The sequence below is a fragment of the Musa acuminata genome, chromosome BXJ2-5 (assembly GCF_036884655.1).
Source record: "Musa acuminata AAA Group cultivar baxijiao chromosome BXJ2-5, Cavendish_Baxijiao_AAA, whole genome shotgun sequence".
NCBI lineage: Eukaryota > Viridiplantae > Streptophyta > Magnoliopsida > Zingiberales > Musaceae > Musa > Musa acuminata.
In genome coordinates, this window is record NC_088342.1 from 42,302,947 (window position 1) to 42,315,984 (window position 13,038).

The 13,038-nt window shown below is 37.5% G+C and overlaps 1 protein-coding gene across 1 annotated transcript; it reads right to left on the reverse strand.

Annotated features, from left to right (window-relative positions):
* Window positions 1–6,659: 6,659 nt before the first annotated feature.
* LOC135612847 (phospholipase A1 PLIP2, chloroplastic-like) lies at window positions 6,660–11,560 on the reverse strand. The gene is made up of 5 exons (XM_065109586.1): window positions 10,337–11,560; window positions 9,223–9,711; window positions 9,065–9,124; window positions 8,120–8,536; window positions 6,660–7,376 (listed from the first exon to the last, which is right to left on the reverse strand). The coding sequence occupies exons 1-5, from the start codon at window positions 10,976–10,978 to the stop codon at window positions 6,798–6,800; spliced, it is 2,187 nt and encodes a 728-aa protein (XP_064965658.1). The 5' UTR covers window positions 10,979–11,560; the 3' UTR covers window positions 6,660–6,797.
* Window positions 11,561–13,038: the final 1,478 nt, after the last annotated feature.

Consider the following 13,038-nt stretch of genomic DNA (forward strand, 5'->3'; position numbering starts at 1 on the left):
TGTGCTTTCAGATGTTTTGTACAAGCTTCCTGTTATGTTCTTTTTTTTGGCTCTAAACTCAAATTACATGGTGTAAGAAAGGCAAGTGAAGCTGAATCACATTTTCCAGCTTTTGGTAATAAAAATAAAGTTCAGATTAAAAAAAGGAAAGAAAAGAAAGGAAATCGCAGGCACAGTATCTGACACAGTGGGCCAAAAACTTTCCTTCACAAAGCTGCCAGTAATTTTGACTGAAAAGTTATACAAGCAATCAAAATTGTTCTTGCAACTTCCTTCTCTGCAATCCATCAGTTCTTACGCTTCAAGTGTGAATCAAGAAAGATTACAACAGTCCAAGGTTGACCGTAAAGATCAGCAATCTGAGAAGGTATAGCTGCACACCGTTGGCACCTGTAATCACTGGAATCAGATCCGAGCAAACCAAATCCAACGAGAGCAATGAAGGCTCATTCATAGCAGCACAGAACCTTTATTGGAAGCTGCTCTGCACACTTGCACGGACTCTTTCTGTATCAGTCGTCAGCTTTAGTCCCCCAAAACACTACTGCGCTGCCAAACTATGCTCTTCTTTTACCACTGTTCCCCTCTGCAACTTTTTGGTCTCTCCAGCACAGTGCCCTTGTGCATCCATCCATAAAGAGCCTCTCAAATGTGACAACACAAAGCTTATCCATTCTATCACTCCCCTCGACAGCAACACATGAACTCCTCTTCTTGCCTGGTTCTCAAGCCGACGCCAAGGATACAGAGGACGCCACCATTTTTATTGTGGGTTAAGATGTAAGCAATCATGGCGGGGTCCCACGCACGTGAGAGGCTGCACCACCTGCAGTAAATGTGACGCCATCTTCAATATATATTTCCCCTTAAAGCTGTCATCATGGCACGGTAGCCATCAACTTACGGACACACAACTCCATTATCATGCTTCCCCTGTGATGGTTTACAGGTATTCCACGCTCCTCTTTCGGGGTAAGCAACTCATTTCTCCGGCGATTTGTTTACTCTCAACAGTTTGCTCGTTTCTGATAGGTCTTCGGAGGAGTTTTTTATTTTTTATTTTTTTCGGTGTTTGCAGACCTGATCGCGTCAGTGAGACGGGCATTTCTTGTGATGAGTGGTGGAGTACAAGTGATGTGATCGAGAGGGATAATAGCATTATTCTACCTGTCTTCGAGGAGACAACCCAAAGCTAAGTTGCACTATATCTTATTAGAATGTGGTTTCCCAATTTCAGAAATAGGAGAGCTTTGCATTTCTCACTTGTAATCCAGCTACAAATTAATCGAGAGCTATCGCAAGGTCGACACTGCACTGACCCGTGAATGACATTCAACGTTTACAGGCTTCATTGTGTGGCTTTCAATGAAAAGAGAGGAAGGCAGATATGAATGTAATCTCTCATTGACCTATTTAAACGTTTCACGTTATGAGACTGCATGATATTCACGTCTATAATCGTTTCTCAAGTCCGTGATTGCCTTCAATGCATCGCCAAATGAACTACGTGAAGGTTGCTTTACAGAAACGGAATCCAATGTAGCTTCTTTCTTGGTAGAATTGTTTGAGAGAGAGAGAGAGAGAGAGAGAGAAGGATCGATGCTGCAAAACCTAGAATATTCCAAATAGCCCACCTGCAAAGATCTTTTGACACTAGTATTATTTCGGACAAACACACTAACATTACCTCGTCAGAATCTGCCATATACACGATGAAGCTATAAAAGATTTATTTCGTGTTCAAAACTTGCAGGAAAAGAAGTCCATAATAACGGCGTGATCACGAGCATTCCCTTCTTTCTTTCTTTCTTTCCAAGCATAAGACAGATCACCGGATCAGGACTTTCATGTTCGTCAATTCAGTGTACAAACGTGTGTGTCAGATGAACAACTCACTCAAGATTAACAATGTGGTTTGGTATCTGACTTGTGGAACAAACAACAAGAAATGCACCTCAAAATAAGAGAAGATGATTTGTTTAACACCATGACATTCTTACACAAACCACTCTGATTCACTGATATATATATGTATATGACGAGAACGAGGTGCATTCCTGATGAGACATACAAAGAAACGCCTCCCCATGACTCCAATCTCCCTTCAACTTTACTGTGAAGATGAAATAAAATATGCTCATCTAACCTGAATCAGTGCAATCAGTAGCTTTGGAATTCGGTTTTTATCTTTTTGGCCAAAGAGAAGGAGCACTCATCAAAAACTACACTCTGAAGATATCACAATTTTAATGTGTTCTTCGTCGTCACTCAATCGTTGAAGTCTAACTGATCCAAGTAAAGGAAGATGGGACGGGGATGGCAGGCATTATTATATGGAGGCATATTCGACACTTGGAAGTTTTATGGTATGGAAGGATTAAGGGTGTCAAGGGAATCAAATGAGTTGTTTGAGACCTTTAGATCCAATGAATCGAGGCTCATGATTAGGGTTGGCTTGTTGAGATGCATACGGTGTTGGAAGAAGAGGAGACAAGAACAACACACCCTGTGGGTGTTAAGGTGCATTATTGTGCACTAAACAAGGATTAAAGGACACGAAAGTGGCCATCATAAGGGTTTCTTTTTACTCATTCTGAGTGGTGGGTAGCACGTGAGTCCACATGGCCCTCGGACTTGGGTTTGTGCGACCCTTCTCCCATCGATGGAAGCAAAGAGGGAGCTTGTGGAGTATATCGCACGTACGTGGCTTATGCTTGAGGGCGAGACCAAGAAGAATCTAAGAGTTTTGAATCCTAAGCGATTCGATGGTTACTTAATAATGCCACATTGATCTCACTCACTGTCTTAAGAGGAACACAAAAGTTTTGATAATACATAGAAGAAAAGCTAAGAAAATACAACATGAAGACTAATCATCACTTTCTTAAGGGAAAAACCTCGGTTTTGTGCATCATAATTCACACTCTACCAAAATTTAATATTTTGTGAGGAAAGCTCTTTTAGATTTCGAGTAGCGAAACTGAAAATTGACTTGGAAAATCAATTAAAACAGAAAGTGGATCCAATTAGTGGGCATAGACCCATTAAATCCAATCCATTATGAATCTTGAATTAGGTTTCTTTTTGTCCTTTGCATAATGGGACATATCTGCACTTGATCCAAGTAGCTAATCCAACAATCTTTTTTAATTTAATCCATAATTATGATGATAGGTTTCAAGTTTTGACAACTATAAGGGAAAATGTTAGATGGAATTTTGGTTTTACGGTATCTTTTAAGTGTCAACATTGGTAGATAAATTAAATTTTAGTTAGTTTTAGGATTGGTGAAAAGTTGAGTTGGAATCAAAGCCAAGATTAATACATAATCTTTTATGTGTATGTCTTGAAGATTTATAAATTGGTAAACTATATATGATGAATAAAATTATAGATGAGTGAATGAAGTGGAGATTATGGAAGAGAGGGAGGTGCGATCGAAGTAGTTAGATAATTGTTATCTATATACCAAAAAAATACATGTAGAACTTAAATTCGATAATGCTTTTGAATTGATTTATCTATATTTGCATGCATGCAGAATAAGTCTCTAAATTAACATAATTACCTAATTTATTTTAATAATTTTATTTTCAAGAATTCTTTGTCCTACCAAGTTTACCGTGAGGTTTGCCATTTAGAGTCGGACTCTTACTGTAGCTTTTTTCGTGTTTCCATATATTGTTGGTGTCAATTTGTTTTTTTGTTTTTGTTTTTTTTGGCAGATATCGTGATGTTTAAAATTAGATAAAACCCATCTTGGTTGGAAGCATGATTTGGGAAGCTGATGTAAAAGCTCTACCAAGAATAAGATAACTTATTGGGGACAAGATTCTCCTGTATCGTAAAAGGATGGACTCCCCAAATTTCATTCGATCAAGTTTTTTTTTTTTTAAAGTAAGGTTTTATTCATCTAACTTTGTAAATAATAATCGATTATTGACCCGATCGACCTAATTTTATAAATAATAATCATAATTTAGTTGGTAAAATTTTTGATAATTTATCATAAAGGTGTGAGCTCAAATCTTATCTTCATCGCTTATTTGTTATAAAATAAATAAATAAGCTAAAATTACTTAATATCTTTATCTTAAATCAAATTTATTATTTTATAAAAGAGTATTTATGTCAATCTTGAAATTAAGGTTAATATGAGAAATAAAATAGTATCTCTTATGAACGAGTTGGAGTAGCAATCAGGAGGAAGCAGAGCGTGGGGGCCGAAGCAAGAAATATAATGTGTAATTGAAGAAAAATAATTGGGTTAACATATACTCATAGAATGCTTTGAGTGCTTTATAAATAATAGATAAAAAAAAATTATATTTTAAAATATATATTAATATAAATGTTATTTGGTGAAATTAAATATTTTATGATAAATTTATCTTTCTAATATTTTTAATATTTGTATTTAAATTAATAAGTAAATAATTAAATCATTTTGACAATTTTGTAATATTAGATAATGTCATAAGGTAATTTAAAATTTATATTGACATCAAGTAAATATTGAAATGCTAATAATACTATCCTAAAGTAACATCGCATTTCTAATACAAAAAATTATCAAACACTAATTCACATTTACTATCCTAAAGTAACTCTGGCAGAGGAAAGCCAAAAGCCAGACTAACTACATAACAAAAAAGAAGCTTTGTTAATCCATCTATAATAACAATATTAAGACATCCGGTTGATCAGTACATTATTGTATAAATAATAAGTCTTTTTAAGTTCAAATTCACAAGTGAGTGTTATATACACTATTTAAGGTAATTAAAATTCAACTGCAACACCACCTAATACACAACCAGCAGCAAGAGAAGAAGACTATGCCAGTGACATTTGTCAGAGAGAATAGAACAAATCTTGACGAAAACTTCATCATGTTTGACCAGATGATGGCATTTTAATCTGTTTCTGAGACTGAGAGCAAAGTAATCCATGATAGTGTGTGTTTGCATGCATATGTATGGCTTCATCTCTGTAGCATTTGGTCCTCCCTAGTCCACACTTATCAAAGCAGAGCTTACAAGTTCACAGTGAAGAGAAAGGAAAAGACCATGGTTAAAGCAGCAACAAAACATTACTCTTCAGAAAGAAGGGTGGGTGGTGAACCTGAAGAAAAAGACACGACAAAAAAAAATTATTTTGTCCAGTATGCATCCACAAAAAAGACCATGTGAATCAGGATTGCTATGAGATAGCTGCAACCTGTTAGTAGATGCAAATTCACAACATTTTCAGCTAATATGTCAACATCTTATGAGTAGAATGATCGGCGTCCAACGTGTAAGCCTTGCCTGCGTAGCAGCCATACTCTTACGTGTATGATACGTGCCTCAGAGTGAGTCGATAGGCTTAGAAACCTCAACCACGCAAGCTGGGACCTCAATCTTGTTGCTGTTCACTTAACAAATGTGTTTGATTGAGCAAGACAAAGGTGGAGCTGTCCACAACCTGTCAGCATTTGTATGTATCTTTGTATTTCCTTGGCATAAGTTTCCAGTGTAAGATGCCAAAATATTGGACAAAAAGGAAAATGATGCTTTTAAACAAATGGAATTGGTCAAGATGCAGAAATATCATGGCAACATCCGATACCCTTATCAGTTCACCAAAGTCACAAGAGTCATAGAGTCACATTCAAACACGACACTCATGCACCTACCATTTTGAGCGAGAAGATACAACAGCTAAGATGGATGCGAACAGAAGCATGATTTTGAACACGTGTTTGTCGTCATACTAGCCTTTAAAATTTGAACACAAACCAAATTTCTAGTGTCTACTCACAACGAGAAATATCTGAAAGTAGAGGGATTAAATTCTCAAATGGCAAGATTCAGAAATTTAAGCAAGCAAGGTTGATAAGTATCAGGATTTATGATAAAAGAGTTTGATATTTATTGCAGTAGAGTTATATGATGTGCCGACCTCACGTATCCATTAAAGAAAGTATGGCACTGAATGATTTAGTCACAAACACAAAGTATGTGCCTCTTTATGCAATCAGCAACTCAGCTAAAATCTGGGTTATCATGGTTTGCTAAGACTACAATGAATGACATGAGGAAGTTTACCTAAAATCAACAAACCTGAAAATATTCAGAAAAGCATCATAAGACTACATTAATGTGGAGTTGGTATTTGTCATAAGCATTGCCTATAAATATCTGCAACATGCCTATGGTATTAATCCAATCTAACTTAATAGATATTGAATGACGAACAAAACGCATGATCTAAACAAGATATATGATTGACCAACTGCTATATAACAATCAATAGATGATAGCAGTGACAATTAAAAGATAAAAAGAATAAATTCAGAATCAAGCTCACCAGACCGAGATCAGATGACTTACAATGGGAATTTGATCCCAGGGATTCTGAGAACCAATAAAATCTCAGCATATATTTTCTTCTTCTTATCTCACAAATTCATCTGCAAATTTATTAAATTTGGAGATTAGCATATTAAAACAAAAAAAGTGAGACAAATTACCTTAATAAGGATTTGATTTGTACCTTAAATTGGAAGTCTGAAAAGTAATTCAAGTGAATTGTGGGATTGGAAATGTATGTTCACAACAGATCTTTAGTTTGTTCGGGCAAACAAAAAGCAGAACTCAACAAAGAACCATGAGACCTTTTGCTGAGACATATATATTCATTTCTATTTATCGTGAATAATGACAATTTTTCCATCTATTCCAGAATTCTATGAAAGAATTGTATGATGAATAAAGAATGTAACCACTGCAGCAGATTACAGCAACTGACTTCAGTCAGCTGCAATTAATCACAGATAATGCTCCCAAGAGCAATAACCGTGCTGGAAAAAAGAGCACGACAAATATATGAACATGCTGCGATGCAACCAGTCTTCCAAACCGTTTCAGTGTTTGCCTTCCTCCGTGAATAACACCGGCAAAGCTGAAGTTGCGTTGAGTGGAGATAGTTGATCCAGCAGATCTGGAGGTGACAACCCTGGGGTGCATGTCCTGTGTGGCCACAAGAGGCCACCAAATTTTACGGCGTTGCTCCCTCTTGACCTTTCTAATGAGTTTAAGCTCCTGGCGGATCACACCACGGACTGACCTCAAGTAGGAATTTGTATCATGGTCTCTATACACTGTTCCTTCAGAACCATATGCAGAGCGGTCACTAAGAATCTCAAGAGGGTGGGGAGAGTTTAGGAAAGCTAAAGTTGCAGCATGCAGTAGCCTTTCTGTATCATTTGAGTCTGCTAATGAATTGCCCAAGATGTAGAGGCCATTGCCTGGGGGAAGAAGGTGGTGGCATGGAGAGAACTTCTCTTCAGGTTGTAGTATCAGAAGCTGCCCCATGGGACCATATAACAGTTTCTGTCAAGAGGTGGCACAAAAAAGAAGACCATTGGTTGAAATCATTTTAAATATATAAAGGCAAAAGTAATGTATTCTCAAGCACTTTAACTTAAGTTGTGTCATTGTAGATAAATTTACATTATTGCGAAGGGGAATCTACACAAACTAGGAAAACAGTGAAAGAAACAAAAAGTATACTAGTTGATCGTTATATGCCTTTATTTTTCAATTAGAAAAATGCTACTTTGTCTCGTAATTGGATATAACTAAACCAATTTGGTACTCATCCCCTTTTTGGAGATAGAGGCACTTGGACCAAAGTAAATGCCTTAAATTTAAAATGAAGCATGAAAGCAAGCTCGTTGATTAGACAAACTAAAGCATCCATTGCTGTATAGAGTTATACTGAACTTTGGTACCTTTTAATTCTATCAAAAGTTGAAAAGGGAGAAAAAATGTTGAGTTAATCAACAGAAGCAATTTTTTTAGTTTTGCCAGTTGCTGAGATATTTGAGATTAGAGAAGCTGATTAATATTTGAAGGCACCATAAGATGTTGTATGGCACCTTTTTTAATTTTCAGGCTAATATTTCACTACAAGACTACAATTTATGTCAAGTTCATGAAAATTTCGGATTAATGAACATCAGGCACTCAATGTTTTTGTTTTTTAATCTTCAAGGCACATTAAGACAGTGTACACTTATCATAAACAGATATATATAGCATTCCAAAGGGATTCAAAATTGAGCAAGTTTTACCTGGTTCTTGAGACATGGATGATCTCGGAAGTTGCCGTTAACAGCCTTGAGAATCTTAGCTACATGATCTGGATAGTTGCAGGAGAAGGCTCGAGGAACAATATCTCTATGCATAGTAATGGCTTGGACATGATATTTAGGCAATCCCAATTTCCGAAGCAAGTTATCACCTCCACACATTATCGATGGTGCACCAAATGTTATAACAGGGAGCAAGGATGAAGGAGGTGCTTCTCCTCGTATTAGTAACATAAGATTCACAAGCAGCGCAAGGCTTCCACCAAGCGAATGACCAGTGAAGCGCAAAGTTGCAGATTGACCATGAGATTTCATGTGAGATCTGATTTCCGGTAACATCTGATGATACATTCCCTTGGCAGCCTCATAGATACCCCTGTGTACGGGTACATCTAGCCCCTGGAATATAAAAATAAACATCTCAATGAGCAAAGTTACTTTTCCTTCAAACAAATTGATAAGTCCAACAAAATAACAGAAGGTTAGAAAGTGCCAGAATTGACCCTTTCAGCCACGTGACAAATACATATGAATTGTTCTGGCCATAAATAAGCAGAAGTAATGTCTTCAAAAAGGATTAAGATATTATGCCGACATGTGACAGATACAAGCTTTGGCACATCCAGTCAAAGATGGTTTCGATTAATTTTAAAACTTTTTGCAAAAGAAAAAAATAAAAGATGGGGCATAAATCCTCATGATTTGGGTGAATTCAACAAAATATGTCCATTCTGATTTTGAATTATGTGGACAACAAATCATATTTGACCTAAGCTTGCCCCAAAAACATGCAGATGCAGCAAACTGCCAACAAAGGCCTCGCATTCACTCCGACAAGCTATATACATGGGACGATGAAGTTCAACAGAAAAAGTCAAGAATAATCCATAAAAAATGTTTAGAGAAAATTTAGAAAACAGGTAGTACCTCGAATTGAATGGGTTCAAAAAGAAGATTTGTTTGCCAAGAAGCCAGTGTCTCAGAACCCTGCACATCAGTAATGAATTCATACCAAAACTATCCCTAGTATAAAAAGGGAAGAGAAAAAGGAAGGCATACTAAAAATAAAAATAAAAATAATTCACCTGAATGACAAAATATCTTGTTGCACTTTTATCATCATCACATATGTACCATTCACAAGGTAAAGACTTGGCTGTGTTCAAGTCCTTGGCAATGGCTTGTCTCATCTCCTCCTTCCCAGCTACTACAGCAGTGACAGAATTTGTAGTGGCCATAAATGATGCCTCTTCTGGACTCAGAGTCCCACCTTCTTTATTTTTGCTGCTTCCTTCTATTGAATCCTTGCCTGTCTCTGTCTTACCAGGAAGAATTCCCGTCGTCTGAGATTGCAGATATGAAGCAGCCGAAGCTGCAATTTGATAAGCAGCAGATGCACTTATGCCAGTACTATTTCCCTTCCTTTTGTCATTATCTTCCACCTCATGGACCTCCTCTTTCAGTTCTTGATCTTGAGATGGTTCCAGCTGCTCATCCGAATTTAAAGATGTGCTTTTCTTCTCCAGTGATGAAGTTACAAATCGCAGTCCATAGCATTTCAGGAGGTTCTTCGGCTGAGGAAATGGCAAAATCATGTCTTAAGGTCTTCTCTCTAGAAAATTTAAAGATCAACTAAAAGAATTGAAGTTGTACGGTGAAGTTAGGTGGGATGGTTCAATCATGGAATGGACAAAAGCACAAGACTTTGATTTCCGAAAGGAAGACAAAGTTTTTCACATGCGAAGTATGATTAAATGGAAATTTTTTTTCTTTATTTAGTTTTCTAAAAGATTTCAGAATCATGGTGAACTTGTGATTCTCTATCAAGAATCAGGATGGCATTCTAAATATCCAGCCTACAGATCAAGCCAAACAAAAACAATTGACAATTTCTCCAAAAATAAAATAAAATCCCTTGTAAAGATCCAACATTCTCGATCCATCAAAGAGACTAAAAACTTTCAATCCTCCTTGCATGCTAAAGTTCAACAAATCCATCAAATAAATCAACAAGTTAAGAAAAATCTTCGCAGGCAAAAATTTCTCGATGATAGACTGATGAATTAACTCAAGAAAAATATACTCTCCTTAAAGTTCAAACATTCGATCAGAACATCCCAAAACCCATTTCGTTATAGGCCAAAAGCAAGAAAGGTCATCCAGATGGTAGAAATGCTTGGGAACTTCTCAATTTGGTACCTTGATCTTGGAAACGATGTATGCCAGGCTACCAAGGTAGGCCATCTTGGAGTAGAGCTCCGCCTCCACCAAAGACACCCTTCGGAGCAACCGGGAGAAGGACTCCCGGTCGAACACCATCTTCTCCTCTTCTTCGTCTTCGACGACGCACCCTTCCGAGCCATCTTCGGGGGAGCTTTCGCAACCGACGCACCGGTCGCCGTCTTCCACAGCCGCCACCTCCCGGTCGCCGCCCGCTTCCGGCTCCTCCCTCTCCGCCCACATCGACGTCACTCTCAGTATCTTCAACACCCAGTTGTCCCTCCGGTGCTCCGCCACTTCCGCCACAGCCTCCTGCTCCTCCTCCTCCAGCGCCACCGATTTCTCCACCTTTTCTGCCGCGGCAACGTCGTCGCTCCCCTTGTCCGCGACGGCCCCACCCCCATCGGGCCAAAGTCGCCTCAGCGGCAGCGGGAACATATACGACCGCTTCGCCGCCACACCGGCCGCTGACGCCTCCACCACGTTCCCACCGCTCCCCGCGGCTGCCCGAGGACCCAAGGCGTAAACTTTCGCCGCCGGAAGGTGGTGCCGTGACGCGACGTCACGACCGACGGCGAGGCCCGTCGACGGAACCCCCTTCATCAACATCAGACCGTCCATTTTTCACGCCCCCCAATCGCTGCACCTCCCCACCCCCCGGAATCCGTCCTCGAATCCCACCAAGTCGTCACCTTTCGGGATAAAAGACGCACCTTGGGCCGCCCCTCCGAGTCTTCAGCGTGCGTTGGAGGTCAAGAATCGAAGTATCCGCGCACGCGAGCGCGCGCGCGCGCGAGAGAGAGAGATGCGGGTCGTCAAGCCTCAAAGAAGAAGGAAAGTCCAAAAAGCTGGAAACTTTCGGAGCATGCGTGTCGATCGTAGGAAGAGGCAGCTGATGGGCACGGAACAAATCCCAGGAAGGCAGTCTCTGTTCTTGCTCTTTGAACACGGATGGTTCGGTTCTTCCAACTCTTCCCTCCTCCAAGTTTGTGCGTGACCTTCCCAAATCTAAGCAGCAACGAGAGAGAAAAGATCCCGGCGGAAGCCTGGCACAAGTATACCCAAGACGCCTGGAAAACATCCATGAGATCGAGCTTTCAATACGGCTGCAAATGGATAGGCGAACACGTCAGTGGACAGATGCGCAGAACAGAGGAGTCAACAAAGACGACGTCGTTACGATTTCTCGTGGTTGGGTCAATCCATGCAGTCATTTTAAGACAAATATAATAATACTCTTTCCGTGCTCTTTCCTTTGACGTTTTTCTCACCCCTTTTATTTCTTTAATTCTTTTCTCCGATCGAAAAGGGGCCGTTTCCCAAATGTTTTCTTCAGCACCGACAAAAGGAGGCTTTTGACATTTCATTTTCGTATTCAACTGTGGAAAAGGAATTCAACTGTCCACAACGGTTTATTTTACTACTTGAGATTGCCTTTAGTCAACGGATCTTATTGGATTTTCTTTTTTTTTTAAAGATATTAGGGAGGAAGAGAATAACTTAAAATTAAAATATGAATCCATCAAAAACTAATATAAAATTTAAATAACTTTTTTTTATATCTATAAAAAATTTAAATTTTCATTATAAAAAAATAAAAAAATATATTTTTTCTTGAATTAACTAGAAACTCAAACTCGAAACCTAATGTAGTGGAATTCCTCCCTCTAGAGCACATAAATTATCAGTTTCCTCTTATCAAAATGGAGAGACTAGATGTATGTATAGGAATAAATTTTAATTTTTTTAGATATACTATACCTATTTTATCTCTAATTAAAATCCTAATCCTAATTTAGGAAAGAGTTAGAACTTAATTAGGATTCATTCACAAATTTGATTAGGATTCCTTCACATAGTTTAAATTTAATACGACTCCTTCCATTCTTCAAAACCTTAAGATTATACATATTAAGTTCAGATCCAATCATACTGTTTTTTGAAAAGGAACAAAAAATATCAATAATTTTGACCATTTCATGATATTTTGTGTAATATTTGAACTTGTTAATTTGTTCGAAACAAAATTACAAAAGTTTGGTTGAAAAAATTAAGATTTAGACTATTTTAAGTTATTAAAAAAATAGTATAATTTGGTCTAAACCTTGTTAAAACAAGCCTAAAATTTCAGTAAACCTTTGAATCAATCCTAGATGGATAAAAACATATTTTTTTATTTTTGAAAATTTGAATGATAATTTTCTATCATTTATGGATAAATCTAACTTTTAATGATTAAAATAAATAAAAAAACTATTTTAAAGGCTTTAAAAAAAATAGCGATCATATAGACCTTTTAAATTTATTTTGAATATTTTTTAAAAAATTATATTTTATATTTATTTTTAAAATATATAAATATTATTATTATATTATCCTTTACTCTATAGTTGATAACATAATCTTTAGTTTATTATTCGACGATTGCCTTAGAAAATATAATCTTTTTGAGTATTTTTCCAAATGGTAACCCTACTTTTTATTATTCTCATCATATATTTTAAAAAAAAATTAAAAACACCCCTAAGAAAGTTGTCATCTGGTTTTTTTCTTGTTGATTTTGGGAGCCACCCTACGGACTGGTCCATATGGTTGACTACTCTAAACTCATTAGAGTGATTTAGTAGAAAAAAATATTTAGGATACCTTAAAGAAATTGTGATGGGTCCATATGGTAGACT